The sequence below is a fragment of the Muntiacus reevesi genome, chromosome 22 (assembly GCF_963930625.1).
Source record: "Muntiacus reevesi chromosome 22, mMunRee1.1, whole genome shotgun sequence".
Classification (NCBI taxonomy): domain Eukaryota; kingdom Metazoa; phylum Chordata; class Mammalia; order Artiodactyla; family Cervidae; genus Muntiacus; species Muntiacus reevesi.
In genome coordinates, this window is record NC_089270.1 from 13,348,694 (window position 1) to 13,365,404 (window position 16,711).

The 16,711-nt window shown below is 46.4% G+C and overlaps 1 protein-coding gene across 1 annotated transcript in view; it reads right to left on the reverse strand.

The window, feature by feature from the left end:
- Positions 1-16,711, reverse strand: part of CRMP1 (collapsin response mediator protein 1) — a 61,890-nt gene that overhangs the window by 13,978 nt on the left and 31,201 nt on the right. Inside the window, exons 5-8 of the mRNA XM_065914404.1 lie at positions 10,576-10,637; positions 8,559-8,639; positions 3,872-3,940; positions 2,005-2,125 (exon numbers count right to left, since the gene is read on the reverse strand). Of these exons, the coding sequence (XP_065770476.1) occupies positions 2,005-2,125; positions 3,872-3,940; positions 8,559-8,639; positions 10,576-10,637 (333 nt within the window). The remainder of the gene's footprint in view (positions 1-2,004; positions 2,126-3,871; positions 3,941-8,558; positions 8,640-10,575; positions 10,638-16,711) is intronic.

Consider the following 16,711-nt stretch of genomic DNA (forward strand, 5'->3'; position numbering starts at 1 on the left):
CCATCTCTTGAATCTCCACTGTTCGCAGGCAAATTCTTTACCACTGAGCCACCAGGGAAGCAACTAAAGAGCCAACTCAAACACTGTATTTAATTTTGCTTCATTTAAACTGAAATAGCCATGCACGGCTGGTGGTCACCTTATTTCTCGGCAGCTCCAGGACCCGCGGGCGTAGCCACCTGGAGTGCTTACTTCTGCTTCTAAGTTCCTGTTACCGCTCTGAGCCATAGTTTCCTCATCTTTTAACCCGAAGTTGGTCCTCAGCAAGCTGAGCTGGCCTAGTGCGCTATCAACACCTCCACTCATCAGTTTGCCCCTAAAATACTAAAACCAGGTATTTGGGATTCAAAACTGCTGTCTCAGGACCTCCCTGGTGGCCCAGTGGTTAAGAATCAGCCTTCCAATGCAAGGGATGCGAGTTCAACCCCTGGTTGGGGAACTAAGATCCCACCTGCAGAGGGACAGCCGAGCTGCAACTAATGAGATCATGCACAACAGAAGATCTTGTACGATGCAGCTGGGACCTCACACAGCCACACAAATAATTTTTAAAAAAGCTGCTCTGTTCCATTTGAAAACCACGAGCCGCATTGTGGCTTTCAGGCGTTTGGAGTTGGGGTTGGTCCAAGATGAGACATGCTGAAAGGGTGACATACACACTAGACTTTAAAGATAGTACAGAAAAAATAATGCCAAATATCCTGTTAGTACTTTTATCTTGACTACATGTGGAGTGAATACTTTGGACATATTAGAATTGGACATATTGGAATACATTTGGACAACCTGAAACATCAGGTTGACCAACAAGTTCATTTTGATTTTTCTGTCAAATCTCATGGAAAAAACTCTGACTTTTTTGGTCAACCCAGTAACATATATTATTAAAGATTTTTAAGACCAGAGCCACTTGCGCTTTCTATGAAGGGTTCCTGTAAGAAGGGGGAGCCCTCTGGGCACCGAGGGGGGTGGATGCTGTCAGGACTGTGCTGTTCTTGCTGATTTTCACCTGGCCACAACCTCTGACCCCCAGCTCCCCATCAACCTCATACGACTCCCAGCGCGTGGATGGGGTGGACCTTGTCTGGGTGGCAAACGTCCTTGGTGAATGTCCACAAGGATCAAAGAGTCCAGCCACTGTCTCCGTGTGACATGTGCTACCATCATTCTCTCTCTCCTCTGTCCATCTGCCATTCTCTCTCCATCTCTCTCGCCCTGATTTTGTTAAGGAAGGCTCCTCTGAGCCACCTTCCTCACTCTCGACCTGCTGGTTGTTGGGGGCTGTGGGCCTCAATCATAAGGCCTGGACAATGCACTTGGACGTCTTCTCTGAGTCTCCTGGGGAAGGGCCATTGAGCCGGTCAGAGACAGTAAGTAGTGTGTCCAAGTCGTAGAGCTGGAGGCGGACTTCCTGCCTCACTCCCCTGATGTCCAGCACGGGGCTGTCGCCCAGACCCTCTGGCTTCTGGAACAAATCTTCCTCCTTCCCAACCTACAGCTGAGGCTCTGTGTGGGCCCCACGGTGGAGCCTGGGTGCACGTGCCCATCAAGAGGCCCTGGACGGGGGACCCAGGATGAAGGGCCCAGAGAGAGGAGCAAAAAGAAGGCAGGGAAGACCCAGGAGCTGATGCAGCCCCAGCTCCATCACTGCCTTGATGTGAAACCCTGGAGAGAACTTGGAACTCTTCACAGACCTATAAAATACATAGTCTCATGTGACCCACACAGGAGGATAATCACCTTAGCTACAAATGGGGGAAAATGAGGCTCAGAACACCACTTACCTGGGGCCCTTGGCACATCAGGAATCAAACCTAAAACCAACCACACATCTGACGTCTGCCCACCATCCAGCTCCCTTTTCAACCTGTTCTATGGAGCTCAGCCTGGGCACAGCTGGCAGAAGGTCTCTATCCTGGGCAAGAGCTCTACCGGTGAACTTGAACCTGTTGGACACGCCCCTTCCTCACACCCAGCAGAGATCCCTGGTGCTGGGCTGCATACCTTTCTTCCTGGCCAGGGTGATGATGTCCGCTGCGCTCTTACTCATCACCTTGGTGATGTACACAGGGCAGTTGATCCGGCCTGCGATGGTGATGGCCCGGAACACGGCCTCGGCCTCCAGCTGCGGACACAGCGAACACACAGGTCAGGAGGGGAGGGGTGGGGGGCACCACCCACCCTCAGTACCCAGGGCCCTTCCTGATCAGCCTTCCTCGATTCTCCTTCATGAAGTGTGGTCAGAGGGAAATCTATCGCATCAAGGGAGGAAGACACTGTAGATTTTCAAAAAGGGGGAAAAAAAGTCAATGTATTCAGCTAGAGGGCTGGAAGGCAGAATTATGGTATCTGCATGCTTGGCAGTGCTCTGAATGTTGTCAGAAGATCACCTAAGCGGAACAGGCCATCAGAAGGTTCCCACGCTGCTCACATGCTTGGTTGCTGTTGTTAACTCAGTCATGTTTGACTCTTTGTGATCCCATGGACCACAGCACACCAGGCTTCCCCGTCCTTCACCATCTCCCGGAGCTTGCTCAAACTCATGTCCATTGAGTCAGGGATGCCATCCAACCACCTCACCCTCTGTCGCCCTCCTCTCCTCCTGACTTCAATCTTTCCAAGCTTTAGGATCTTTTCCAACAGGTCAGCTCTTCACATCAGGTGGCCAAAATATTGGAGCTTTAGCATTAGTCCTTCCAGTGAATATTCAGGGTTGATTTCCTTTAGGATGGACTGGTTGGATCTCCTTGCTGTCCCAGGGACTCTCAAGAGTCTTCTCCAGCACCACCGTTCAAAAGCATCGATTCTTCAGTGTTCAGCCTTCTTTCTGGTCCAACTCACATGCCTGGAGGTGGTTACTTAGAAAATTCCTGACATCAGGGAACACAGGTGTCCCCATGCATTCCTTCCTTCATTTGTTCAACAACCATGTGAAACTACGTGCTATGAGGTTTGGTCTCTGTACCTGCTAGACCAGTACTTCTAAGATAAAAGAACTAGTGATGTTTTTATTGTCTTGTTTTTAATTTCTAATCGGGTGGAGACCCACACATGGCTGTGCTGCTCTTGGCTGGCAGGGAGCCCAAGCCACGGCCACGTGCCGGGACAGGAGCCACACCCAGAGGAGTCTTCATGCTGCTCACATGCCTAGAGGTGGTGGCAACATAACATGCTATAAAGGTTTATAAACACTGTCTCCCGTCTGTCCTGGTCTCACCAGGGACGGGGAACCCAGCTCATGGGCATGGACCTCACGTCTGGAGCATTGGACCAGTTCAGGAATCCCTGGGGTAAGTGTCTGTGTATTCATGTGTCATGTCCCATGTTCTGGACCAGCCCAGAGCGGAGATCAGGGAAGACTGCTAATGACCTGATGAGACATCAGAAAATGCTGGGCGCCCATTCTGTCCAATGTTCAATCTGCTTGCCTTCCTAATGTCCCTGCTATACACACACACACGTGCACCCTATCACTCACTCCTGGGGGAATCTGTCAAGTCTTAAAGTATAGCGGACAGGAGGCCTGTGCAGAGGCAGTGATTTGGAACTCGTTCTGCCTGGGACATGGGGCTCCACTTTCCTGTCATCAAATACCCTAAGTCCTCAGTTATGATTCTGAAGTGTCCATGAGGCCTTGGTGGGAAGTTCCTGGGTCCTGGGAGAGGTAGAGCCTTTCTCAGTTCTTCTGATGAATCTGCAGCCCCCAGAGCTCCTGAGCCCCAGGGCAGACCCTGGAGAAGACCACACGTGCTGAGATGCTCATATGGGGAATGGGATGGGGGTGGGGGCTCTAGCCAGCTGTTCCAGCTGGAACAGCATCGGGGTAAGCTCTCAGCTATGTCAGAGTCACACCCAGCAGAGGCTCCTTTACCTCTTCAGGTCTGCTCAGAGCATGGCCCTCAGGACCCGTGATGCCCATCTCTAAGATCCGCTTCTGTTCCTATAAGACAAGAACGAACGAGTCAGTGATGGCAGAATGCCAGAGCCAGGCAAGGCCAGTCCTCCAACCCCATCAGACAGATGGGACAGCTGAGCCCAGGAGGAGGACTGGACCGTGTGGGGTCTAACGTCTGGGGACACCCACAGCTTCTTTGCCCCCCCCTCACTCCCGGGGCCCACCTTCCCCCTTTGCAATATCCCCATCCACAGGGGCTCTATTCAGCCCAATGGGACCAGTGAGAGGAAGCAAGGTTGTAAGAAATGAACCTCAAAGTCCACGCCCCACTCTCCCAACTTCCAAGTCTCTGCTGCACAACAAGAGAGAAGGAAGCAGGTGGTGTGCGGGTGTGACATGGACGCGGGGATGTGGAAACCAAAGAGCCGGCAACTGGGCACCCAGTTCCAGACCTGAGCATGTGTGTGACTTTGGGCACACTGGCCACACTCTTGTGAGACTCAGTCTCCTTTCTTTCCTTTTGTTAAAAATTGAAGTATAGGTGATCTACAAGGTTGTGTTAGCTTTAGGTGTACAGTAAAGGGATTTATTGGAAGAATTAATGCTGAAGCTGAAACTCCAATACTTTGGCCACCTGATGGGAAGAACTGACTCCTTAGAAGACGCTGGTGCTGGGAAAGATTGAAGGCAGGAGGAGAAGGGGACGACAGAGGATGAGATGGTTGGATGGCACCACCAACCTGATGGACATAAGTTTGAGCAAGCTCCGGGAGTTGGAGATGGACAGGGAAGCCAGGCCTGCTACAGTCCATGGGGTTGCAAAGAGTCAGACACGACTGTGCGACTGAACTGAACAGAAAGTGATTTTCAATTCCGTTATAGTTCAGTTGCTCAGTCGTGTCTGACTCTTTGCGACTCCATGAACCGCAGCATGCCAAGCCTCCCGGTCCATCTCCAACTCACGGAGTTTACTCAAACACATGTCCATTGAGATAGTGATGCCATCCAACCATCTCATCGTCTGTCGTCCCCTTCTCCTCCTATCCCCAATCTTTCCCAGCATCAGGGTCTTTTCCAATGAGTCAGCTCTTCGCATCAGGTGGCCAAAGTACTGGAGTTTCAGCTTCAACATCAGTCCTTCCAATGAACACCCAGGACTGATCTCCTTTAGGATGGACTGGTTGGATCTCCTTGCTATCCAAGGGAGGCTCAAGAATCTTCTCCAACACCACAGTTCAAAAACATCAATTCTTCTGCGCTCAACTTTCTTTATAGTCCAACTCTCACATTCATATACAACTACTGAAAAAACCATAGCCGAAAGTGATTTAGTTATATACGAAAGGAAAAAACTGAACGAGCTTTTTGGCCAACCCAATATATTCCTTTTCAGATTCTTTCTCCTTATAGGTTATTATAAAATACTGAGTAGAATTCCCTGTACTATACAGTAGGTCCTTGTAGGTTATCTATTCTCTATATAGTAAAATGTATATGTTAACCACAAACTCCTAATTTATCCCTCCCCCTCAACCTTCCCCTTTGGTAACCATACATTTCTTTTCTAATGTCTCTGCATCTGTTTCTGTTTTGTAAATAAGTTCATTTGCATCATTTTTTTTTTTAGATTCCATGTATAAGCCGTTATCATATGATAATTGTCTTTGGCTGGCTTCATTACTTCACTTAGTATAATCGCTAGGTCCACCCATGCTTGCTGCAGATAGCATTATTCCATTCATCTTCTCTTCTTTACTCTGGAAATAACAGTGCCTGCACCTGGAGTTGCTATAATGCATCACCAAGGTGGCAGATGAGAAATGTTTGGATGATGTATATATAGCCTACAGTGTGTATGTGTGTGTATATATATATGTGTGTGTGTGTGTGTCAGATAAATATATATATATATATATATATATATAGTATCTAGTGAGAGCTCTTGAATCATCACCCAGCTCTCATTACCTCTACTATAGCTTCATCTTTCTGGCACCTACCTTTCTAACAGGAAAGCTCTACCTCAAACTTATAAATGAAATGGCTCCCTGAGCTAATGGCCTAGATGCAAATCCATTGGCTCCAAGGCTTTAAGATGCCCCCTCCTTAGGAATACTTCAATATTTCAAGACTGATCTCTTCATATCGCCCAGATGTCAGCTGTGCTGCTGCTATTTTTAACTTCTCCAGTTTCTGTATCATCATTCTGGAACACATTCCTATGAGAAGCCCCAGACCCTATCAACAATTTAAAAAAAAACATAATTTTCAACTGTGCATTTATGGTTATTAAGCTTGAGTTTATTATAAGAACATAAGCTGGAAATGATTTCAAGATCCAACAGCTGGGGTGGATTTAAGTACAGAACGGGATAATGTCAGCTATTGAAGATGATGTTTACAAGGCATTTTGTAAACTGTTTACAAAAAGATTTATGATATGGAGACATCCCTATGAAAGACTGTTTAAACATCAGTTACTATTTCTGTTGGAAGGAAGGAAAGAGGAGAAAAGGGAGGGAGGACAAAAGATGAAATAAGGGGGAAGAAAAACGGATCACAAAAGGCTAGAGAAGGGTTTTTAGTTAACGATCATGGCTGAACACTATCATTATTGTCACTCCATCCTGAAACTCCACTACAGTGACAGAAATGATACCCAAAAGCCAAACGAATGCAGAGATGTCAAAAACATTTTGAAACTGGGGAAGCAGATGTACAAAAGGTAACATATTTATTGGAGCTGAGAAAACTCAATCTTAAATTAGTAGTAAGAGATTTCCCTGGTGGTCCAGTGGTTAAGACTGTACTTCCAATGCAGAAGAACCAGGTTTGATCCCTGGGTGGGCTTTCTGCATAGCTGTTGGTAAAGCATCTGCCCGCATTGCAGGAGACCTGGGTTCAACTCCTGGGTTGGAAAGCTCCCCTGGAGAAGGAAATGGCAACCCACTCCAGTATTCTTGCCTGGAGAATCTTGCCGGGATGAATCTCACAGACCTAGGATTGAGCGGGGTCAAATGAGGTCTCTTTCTCCCTCACTTGGAAGGAAACTGGCCACCACGATGTAGCTGCCCATGGGTCAGGGAGCCAAGGGGGCCTCTGTCCAACAGCCAGCAAAGAATAGAGGCCACTGATCTGATAGCTTGTGAGGAACTAAATCTTGGCAAACAGCCCTCTGAGCGGTGCTGGAAAGGAATTCTGCCCCAGACCAGCCATGAGACTACTGCAGCCAGACCCAACACCCTCACTGCAGCCTGTGGAAGACCCCAAGGTCAAAGACCCAGCCAGGCCACACCTGGACTCTGGACCCCACAGGACCATGACACAGAAGAAGTTTATTGTTTGAGGATGCTAACTTTGGGGCAGGGGGATTGTTATACAGCCACAGAGAACTGAAACAGGTTTTTGTGTACAGAAGGGTTTCACCATGAAAGTCAAAGTTGCTCAATTGTGTCCGACTCACAGCGACCCCATGGACTATATATAGTCCATGGAATTCTCTAGGCCAGAATACTGGAGTGGGTATTCTTTTCCTTCTCCTGATGGCTCAGTGGGTAAAGAATCTGCCTGCGATGCAGGAGACACAGGAGATGTGGGTTCGATCGCTGGGTCGGGAAGATCCACTGGAGGAGGAAATGGCAACTCACTCTGGTATTCTTGCCTGAAAAATCCCATGGACAGAGGAGCCTGGCAGGCTACAGTCCAACGGGTCGCTAAGAGTCGTGAGTGACTAAGCACACACGCATACATATACACTACTTAGCATGGCATTAATTACTTTCATTGGACACATCCAAATCTTCTATCTTGATTTGTGGCACCATGATTAACCCAGTCCTTCCCCCACAGGAGACGACGTGACCCTTCTTGATTTCCTCCTCTTCTTCCCCATCCATTCAACCATGAATCTTGTAGGTTGTGCACCTTCTCTACATCCTCTTGCCCCTTCCACCTCCTCTCTGTATCTTCTCTTCATTTCCTTTGAGAATTGCTGGAGTCAACCCAAGCCAGTCAACCTGACCTTATCCTATTCTCATCAAATTCTCCAGCTCATGGCCAGAATGATCCAAATGGGCTCATGTCTCGCTCTATCCAAAACTTTTGCACGACTACATCAGTCCAACACTGAGCTTTGCATGCACAATATCACTGACCCTCAGATAAAGAGCAGGAGCTTTCCTGGGGTAGAGCTCCCTGCCCAATGTCAGAGGGCCAGGAGATGCAGGAGGCTGGGCTGGAACTCTGCACCTAGCCTGTCTTCAGTCCACCATCCCTGCTCCCAAAGCTCCCAAGTCATGGAGGAGGATGGGCAATTCCAGTTTCCATGTCTGTGGCCTCTGGGATCTCCTAGTTGTGCCACATGCATGTTCTTGTGGATCTTCATTTACTGCACGTGCAAACCCTCCATGGTTCACAGGGCAGTCATGTTACCCCTACTGTACAGATGAGAAAACTGCAATCCAAGAGGCACTCTGGCCTGCCAAAGGCCACACTGCAGCCAGTGGTGAGTGACTCACCAGTGTCTCACATGCCATCCAGCTCTGGGCTTGACCCTTCACTGCCGAGTGACCTGGCTGATAAATGCCTCCACCCCTCTTCTCATAGCTTTTACAACAAGGAGGAGGAGACTGAGGTGGAAAGGCTGGGAATTCGGACCACTCACCTGAGCTATCAAATCGCCATTTTCTGCGTGGACCAGGATCACAGCTCCCAGCCCCTTAAGGAAGGTGAAGGCTTCGTAGAGCTAAGGAGGGATAAACGGGGGTTGGGGTGAGATAGAAATATCACAGCACAAGCATTTGCAAAGACTGCCCTTATTGCTCACCCATACAGTCATCCACCTGCCGGGATGCTCCATCCACATCAATGGAACACATTGTTCAACAAGTGAGCACTGGACTAGATCTCCCCTTAGCCCTACACCCTCCAGATCCAAAAGCAGGAAGTTAAGGTGGGTGGGGGGTGGTGGTGGTGGGGCATAATTGATAAAAGTCATACCAAGGCATGATTATGCCCACAAGTATACCCATGCGGGCCTTTCACTTTCTTTGTGACTTTGCTTCTTTGAAGTATGTAGTTGTTGATGGGGACAACTGCAGCTGAGAAGTTTACTGAAATTGTATAATTAAACCCACTGAGCCTGTATTGCAACCACCAACAACCACAGGACATGTGTACATCTTTACAAAAATTCCAACCCATGTCATCTTACAAATCACAGTGTCGTTAGTGGGTACCAAGTCCTTTAATAACTGTAATGACCAGACCACATATATCCTGCCAAGCATCACCTGATTTAGTCAATCCAGGTCCGCCCACACTGCCCACTGCCCTCTTCCAACCCACAAAGGATCTGTAGTCAGACAGTTGCATCTGGTGAGGACAAAAGCCACATGTTCCCTCCTGCTGCCAATCTCAACTTTGTCCTACTGCATATAAGACAACACCTCTCTCAGCCAGGATGTGTGCTTTTAGGGGTAGACAACAGGTGAGGAAGGCATATGGAGTCATGGAGCACTTTTGAGGACCCACACCCTGAATCTGCTCAGCTCCATTTCTAACCAGGGCTTCAGTGAAACAGACATTAGAATGAAACAGGTGAAAATGTCCATTATGCTAGAGAAACACACACTACGTTTTCCATGAAACTGAATGAACTTTGAGCCTTTAGGATGCCTTTGATGGTTGCATCAAAAGTTTCCAGGACACCTGGGGGTAAGTTATATCCTGTAACTCCAAGTGTCTATTTTGAAAGGAAACACATGGACACTTCCTCCACTGCACATGAAACCCCATGGTGATCATGACGATCTGCTTATTAATACCCGAACGGCACCTGCTGTGTGCCAGGCGCTGCCCTAGAACTGTACTTGTACGGAATCATTTAATCCTCTGACAACCTCTCTTAATGGCAAGTGCCATTAAGAGCCTAAAGCACAGAGAGATTAGGAAATCTGCCCCAGGCTACACAGCAAAGCTGGGGCTTGCTGTCAAGCAGTCTGGCTCCAGCATTCATTCCTTTTGCCACCACACTGCCCCACTTTTTAACAAGCAAAGAGCACAGCGATAATAACAAAATCAAACCAGGGGTCCTAGTAGTGAAAGAAGGCCCAGGGCCCAATAAATTGTAACACTCTGCATCTGTACTCCTCAGAACACTATCTTCCTTGATTCAACTCATCCATATAACAATTATTTGAGGTTGACAGGACCAGCGATGATCATGATGATCATGTTGTATAGATGAGAAAATTACAAAAGGATGTGATTTGCAAGTGGCTGGAGGAAGAGCAAGGGCTCTGCTCCAAGGCAGACCTAAGGAAATGGTCCCCAAACTCGCTTGAGCCCCAGATTCAACTGCAGAGCTTTTGGGACATACAGATTCCTAAAGCCTAGCCCTGAGCATCTCTGATGGAATCTAAGAGTCTGTGTTTTTAGTGAGCTCTTTACATGAGGCTCAGGACAAGCTGAGTTTGCGAACCACCACGCAGGGGGTCCCCGCTCTATGTCACTCTAGCTGGAATGGAATACAGGGTGATGACTGACAGTTCAGTGTCAGACCCAGGACTTGGACCAGAGCCCTCCCCGGCCTACTCTGACATCTCTCCTGCCTGCGCTGCCTTCCTGACAAGGGGGGTCTATTCCTGCCCCGGGGAGGTGGAGAGTGTACAAGGACCTACCTGGCTATCGGACATTTGGTAGAGATCCTTGTAAGCCATGTAGACTTGGAAGGAATTGACTCCTGTTTCAAGATAAAAAGAGAGCAAAAAATGCATTTAAGAAAAAAAAGAACATGTCTAGCTGGTAAACCAACAAGCACAGCACAGAGTGGTAACAACCAAGATGGAAGGGTGCCATCAGAGTTCACAGCAGGGGCATCTAAGCTAGCCCGGGGGTGTGGGTGAGGGTCAAAGGGGGCCTCCAGGGAAGGTCACGTGTCAGCTGAGTCTGAAACAGCAGGAAGAGGAAGGGGAAGAGGAAGAAGGAGAGGGGGGAAGGAAGGGGCGGGGAGCTACCTGGGCTGAGAGGGAGGGGTGTGCATGGCACAGATGGAAGGATGGAAGGATGTTAGATGTGTGGGTGCTACAAAGTATCCTGTGTCAGAAGCAAAAAGATCATGTGCCTTTAAGAAAAGTCCCTTACGCTTTTTCATTCTGGCAAAATATACAAAACAAAATTCAGCATCATAACCATTTTAAAGTGTACATTTCAGTGGCATTTAGCGCATTCACGATGCTGTACAGCCATCACTACCGTCTAGTAGAACATGTGCTTTTAAGGCAAGGGAATGACACGATCAGACTTTTTTGTCCCAGGAGGACTCTTCCGGAAGGAGGATGGGTGTGCAGAACAGCAGGGAGACATGGAGGTGAGCTGGATGCTGCTGAAGGCAAAAGGGACCGGTGAGGTGAGGCTCTGAACCAGGGCAGGAGCTGCAGGGATGGAGAGGGAGTGAGAATGTGAAAAGGCTGAAATGACAGGGCTTACTGTGCAGTCAGAGGTGGGGGAGCAGCAGAGGTGGGGGAGCACTGCTCCTAATATGCCTTCAGGTGGCCTCAGGACAGGGACCACATCTGATATGTTATTTCACCTTCCACACCCACAACATGTGCTGAAAAGAGTCAACTCACTGGAAAAGACCCTGATGCTGGGAAAGACTGAGGGCAGGAGAAGTGGGTGAGAGAGGATGAGATGGGTAGATGACATCACTGACTCAACGGACATGAGTCTGAGCAAACTCCGGGAGATAGTGAAGGACAGGGAAGCCTGGTGTGCTGCAGTTTGTGGGGTGGTAGAGGGTCGGACGCAACTGAATAACAACAAACAGGTAAAACCACAGTGGAAGGTAAATTCACAGCCTTAGGTACTTCGTTATTTTGGGGAAGGGAGGAGAAACAAGTATCAATTGACTAAACTTCTATGATCAGTTCAGTTCAGTCACTCAGTCTGGAAATTCACCAGAAATTAGAAGTAAACAACACAAATAAAAGCAGAAATAATGAACTGGCAGAATTGATAAATATGCCTTAGAACTGGTTCTGCTGAGTGGGTGGATGGGGGTAAAGCTGTCTCAGATTCGCTTTCATCCAAATCATGATAGAGTTGACACATTTTAAATGGAATATTTCTGTAACTTAATTCTTAAAAATTCAAAATAAAAAGCAAACAACCAACATGGTGAACATATCTGTAACAAATTAAACAAAGCTTTCTTTTTTCAAAACCTCTTATTTAAAGAATATCAGCCAGGAGTTACTTCTGGTCAGAGGAGGGAGTTGTGACTACAGTGGGACCCATGAGAAGTTCATCATGGAGGTCTTTGTTTGGGGCAAAGTTCTATTTCTTGCCTGGAAAGAGTAATCTTATAATTCACAAAGTCACATTTTTTCTTCTGTGGTTTTCTGTATGCTTCACTTTATAGTTTAAAAAGATTAAAATAAAAGCAATAAAGCAAAATAAGGCAAACAGAATTTTTAGACAACTTTTTTTAGTTGGCTAACAAATAAAGATAAACACAATTTGGTCTTATTTATAATCAAAGTAATTCAGATGGAAACCTCAGTACTGTACATTTTAGAATATGCTGCTCAAAGCTAGTGAATAAGCATCAAAATGAGTCCCTCTTTCATAACAAGTGACGGTAAGATTGGCACAACCAATTAGAACTTGCTTAGAAAACCAATCTGTATCAAGAGTTGTGTTTCAGTATCTTCGGTCTGATAATTCTACTACTTGCAGTAGAGCCTTGGGAAATATAGTCAGCCCTGTTACTCAAAAACCTCCCAAATTCATAAACTCCATCTTCACAGTCCTCCTCCAAGGAGGCTGCACGGAGTACCAATTCTAAAGGATGATACTGAACACCTACTGAGCCATCAAGCCATTCATAACACCCTCCAGTTCTCAGAACTGTCTCACATTTTTTAGCAAATACCCTCCCAGGCAAATACCCTCCCCGTATCCAGCCAGTAACCTTGGAAGCAGCCATGTTCATACCACGTGGCCACAGATCACAGATGGCTGGTCCAGGGCTGGGCATCTAACAGATGCTGAGCTGAGCCAGGAGGAGGGACTGAGTCCAAGTGATCGCAAAGGACATCTGACCGGTCTTTGAAACAGATGTCCACCCAGACAAAGTGTGGGCTGTTGTATTCAAATGCGGGGACTATGGAAATAGAGAATGCAGGTCAAGGGTAGGAGGAGGGCAGGACTGGCTCAGAGAGAAAGGTGGGGATGAGCACAGGAACACGTCCTGGCATGGTGCAGATGTATTCATGGATCCCTGAATACACGTCTCTATCGCTAAAAGGAAAGCTGATTTGTTTAGCTTAAACCAAGCTCTGGAGTGAGTCTCTTGCTTGTAATCAAACATAGGGAGGCTGATATTCATATCGGTGAAGAAAAACTGGATTCATAAACAATAAACAGGTTTCTTGGCTGCAGGACTTACAGGACAATGTGCATTAAGAATATTCAAGAAGAGAATAAATGGGGAGCATTTCTGAAACTTATGAGAGCCCAGAAGCCCTTTCTCAGGGAATATTCATTGTCTCACTAATCAGATATTCACTGAGTACTGACTATGGGCCTGTACCAATCCAGAAGCTAGAGATACAGCTAAGAAGGAGGCAGGAAGGATTCCTGTCTATATTCTAGTGGAAATACGCCATGAACAAACAAATGAATGGGATAATTTCACGTAAAAGCAGGAGGCAGGAAGAAGTTAAACGGGCTTGTAAATAGTTTAAAGGTTCACAAAACGTTTGCAACAACCTTTCTCAAGAGATAGAATCTATTTTCTCATTTCTTGAATGTGGGCTTCCTTGAGACTGACTCTGACCCGCAGAATAAAGCAGAAGTGTGAGTGGACACATTCCAAGCCTGGGCTCAGAAGGCTTGCAGCTCCATCAGCCTCATGGAGCCAACACGGGAAGAAGCCTATGAGAGGCGCTGGGGAAGGGAGGGTGCAGACAGCCATCCCAGCAGCCCCCACCTCCCGGCTGGGGCCTAAGGCATAAGGAAGCCACATGTGGGCAGCAGAACCGCCCAGCTGAGCCCAAACCAAAGTGCCTCTCCACAGAGTTGTGAGCAAATACGAAATGCTGCTTTTTATTCGTTGTGGTAAAATACACCACACCTAAAATTTACCATCTGCACCATTTTAAATGGTTTAACCACATGCACACTGTTGTGCTTCCATTTCAGAACCTTTCATTCTGGCAAAACTGAAACTCTATTCCCATTAAACACTTCTGCTTCACTGACTATGCTAAAGCCTTTGACTGTGTGGATCACAACAAACTGTGAAAAATTCTTAAAGAGATGGGGACATCAGACCACCTTACCTGCCTTTGGAGAAACCTATATGCAGGTCAAGAAGCAACAGTTAGAACCAAACATGGAACAACAGACTGGTTCCAGATTGGGAAAGGAGTACGTCAAGGCTGTATATTGTCACCCTGCTTATCTAACTTATATGCAGAGTACATCATGTGAAATGCCAGGCTGGATGAAGCACACGTTGGAATCAAGGTTGCTAGGAAAAATATCAATAACCTCAGATATGCAGGTGACACCACCCTTATGACAAAATCAAAGAGGAATTAAACAGCCTCTTGATGAAGGTAAAAGAAGAGAGTGGAAAAGTTGGCTTAAAACTCAACATTAAAAAAACTAAGATCATGGCAGGCAGTCCCATCATTTCATGGCAAATAGATAGGGAAACAATGGAAACAGTGACAGGCTTTATTTTCTTGGGCTTCAAGAGCACTGCAGATGGTGAGTGCAGCCATGAAATTAAAAGACTCCCTGAAAGAAAAGCCATGACAAACGTAGACAACATATTAAAGAACAGAGACATTGCTTTGCCAACAAAGGTCCATCTAGTCAAAGCTATGGTTCTTCCAGTAGTCATGTGTGGATGTGAGAGTTGGACCATAAAAAATGCTGAGCACCAAAGAACTGATGCTTTCAAACTGTGGTGTTGGAGAAGACTCTTGAGAGTCCCTTGGACTGCAAGGAGATCAAATCAGTCAATCCTAAAGGAAATCAACCCTGAATATTCTTTGGAAGGACTGATGCTGAAGTTGAAGCTCCAATACTTTGGTCACCTGATGTGAAGAGTCGACTCATTGGAAAAGACCCTGATGCTGGAAAAGATAGAAGGCAGGAGCAGGAGGGGATGATAGAGGATGAGATGGTTGGATGGCATCACGGACTCAATGGACATGAGTTTGAGCAAACTCCAAGAGATGGTGATGGACAGGGAAGCCTGGCGTGCTGCAGTCCACAGTGGAGCAAAGAGCCAGACATGACTGAGCGACTGAACAACAACAAATTAGACACTAACTCCACGTTCCCCCTCCCCCCAGGCCCTGGCAACCACCTTCATACCCTCTATGAATTGGATGACAACAGGCCCCCTCATGTGAGCACAGTCATACAGCATCTCCCTTCTTGCAACGGGCTCATGATGTCCTCAAGGTGCACCCATGTCATAGCAGGTGTCAGAATTCCCTTTGTTTTCAAAGCTGAATGACACTCCATTTTATGGATGGACAGCATTTTGTTTCTCTAATCGTCCTTTGATGGACATTTAGGTTGTTTCCTTTTTTTCAATGGAGAATTAACACCAAGCTCAGACCAGGGGTCTCACCCTGCTACCAGAGCTCTGGTGCTGAGATCACTGGGTGAGCCTCAGAGAGGTCAGCTTGGTGACACGCCCATCATCACATAGCCAAGAAGTGTGAGGGCAGGATTCAGACCCAGGCAGCCCAACTTCTGGGATCTTTCTACATCCTGGACTGTGATTCTGTACAAAACAAGAGTGTGACTCGCAGCAACTTCAATGAAGGGACAAAACCATCTGGATATAGAAGTTCAGACTTTTAAGACCCAAACTGGTAAACAGGCAAGGAACACCATCAGATATTCACATAAAGGAAAAGCGTGCACAAAATGTTCAACATAATTAGCAGTTGAAGCATTGTAATGTTCAACAGTAGACTGACTTTTATTCATCAAATTAGCAAGGATTTCACAGAAGCAATAACACCCAATGGTGCAAACACGCAGGGAGTGAGAGACACAGGGCAGTGGGCATGCAAATGGGTGCATTTTTGCAAAAAGCAATTTGGAAATAAGTGTCAGGTTTTTGAAAAAAGTTGCAACTCTGACCCTGTAATGCCATTTCTGAAAATCTACGGAAATAATTAGAGATGCAAACAAATGTTTATATACAAAAATGTTCACCAAACACAATTTACAGTAAAGCAAACGGAAAACCTAAGTGCCCAATAAAAAGGAAATAGCTAAGCAAATTAGCCATTACATTGTATGTTATGAGTCATTAAAAAGTTATTAATGAAGAGTAATGATTATTCATAAAATGTTAAGTGAAAAAAGAAGAATTCCAAGTAACTGCTACTGTATAACTATATAAGGCGAAAACTGTCTAAATAGGGGATGGAAAGCAATAATCTTTAACATTGGTAGTTAAGTGGTGATTTGGAGGTAGGATCAGAGAGGAAAATCTTTGTTTCCTTCTCTTGATTTTCTTTTTTTTTGTAATGTGGTGATGATACTTTTATAAGAAAACACAGCATATATATTTTAAAAATGGAAAATACCCCCCTTTTCTCTTCGAAGCATCTCATTTATTTGAGGCTGTCTCTTCAGAGAGCCTCAAAACTGCCTCCTTTCTGGAGGGACCACTCATATCTGGTTCACTCTGTTCTCTTCTCTGCTTCTGTGGGTCTTCAGTTCCGTTTACCTTCATTTGGTGTAACACACACTGTAAAGTTCCCACACTGTGAA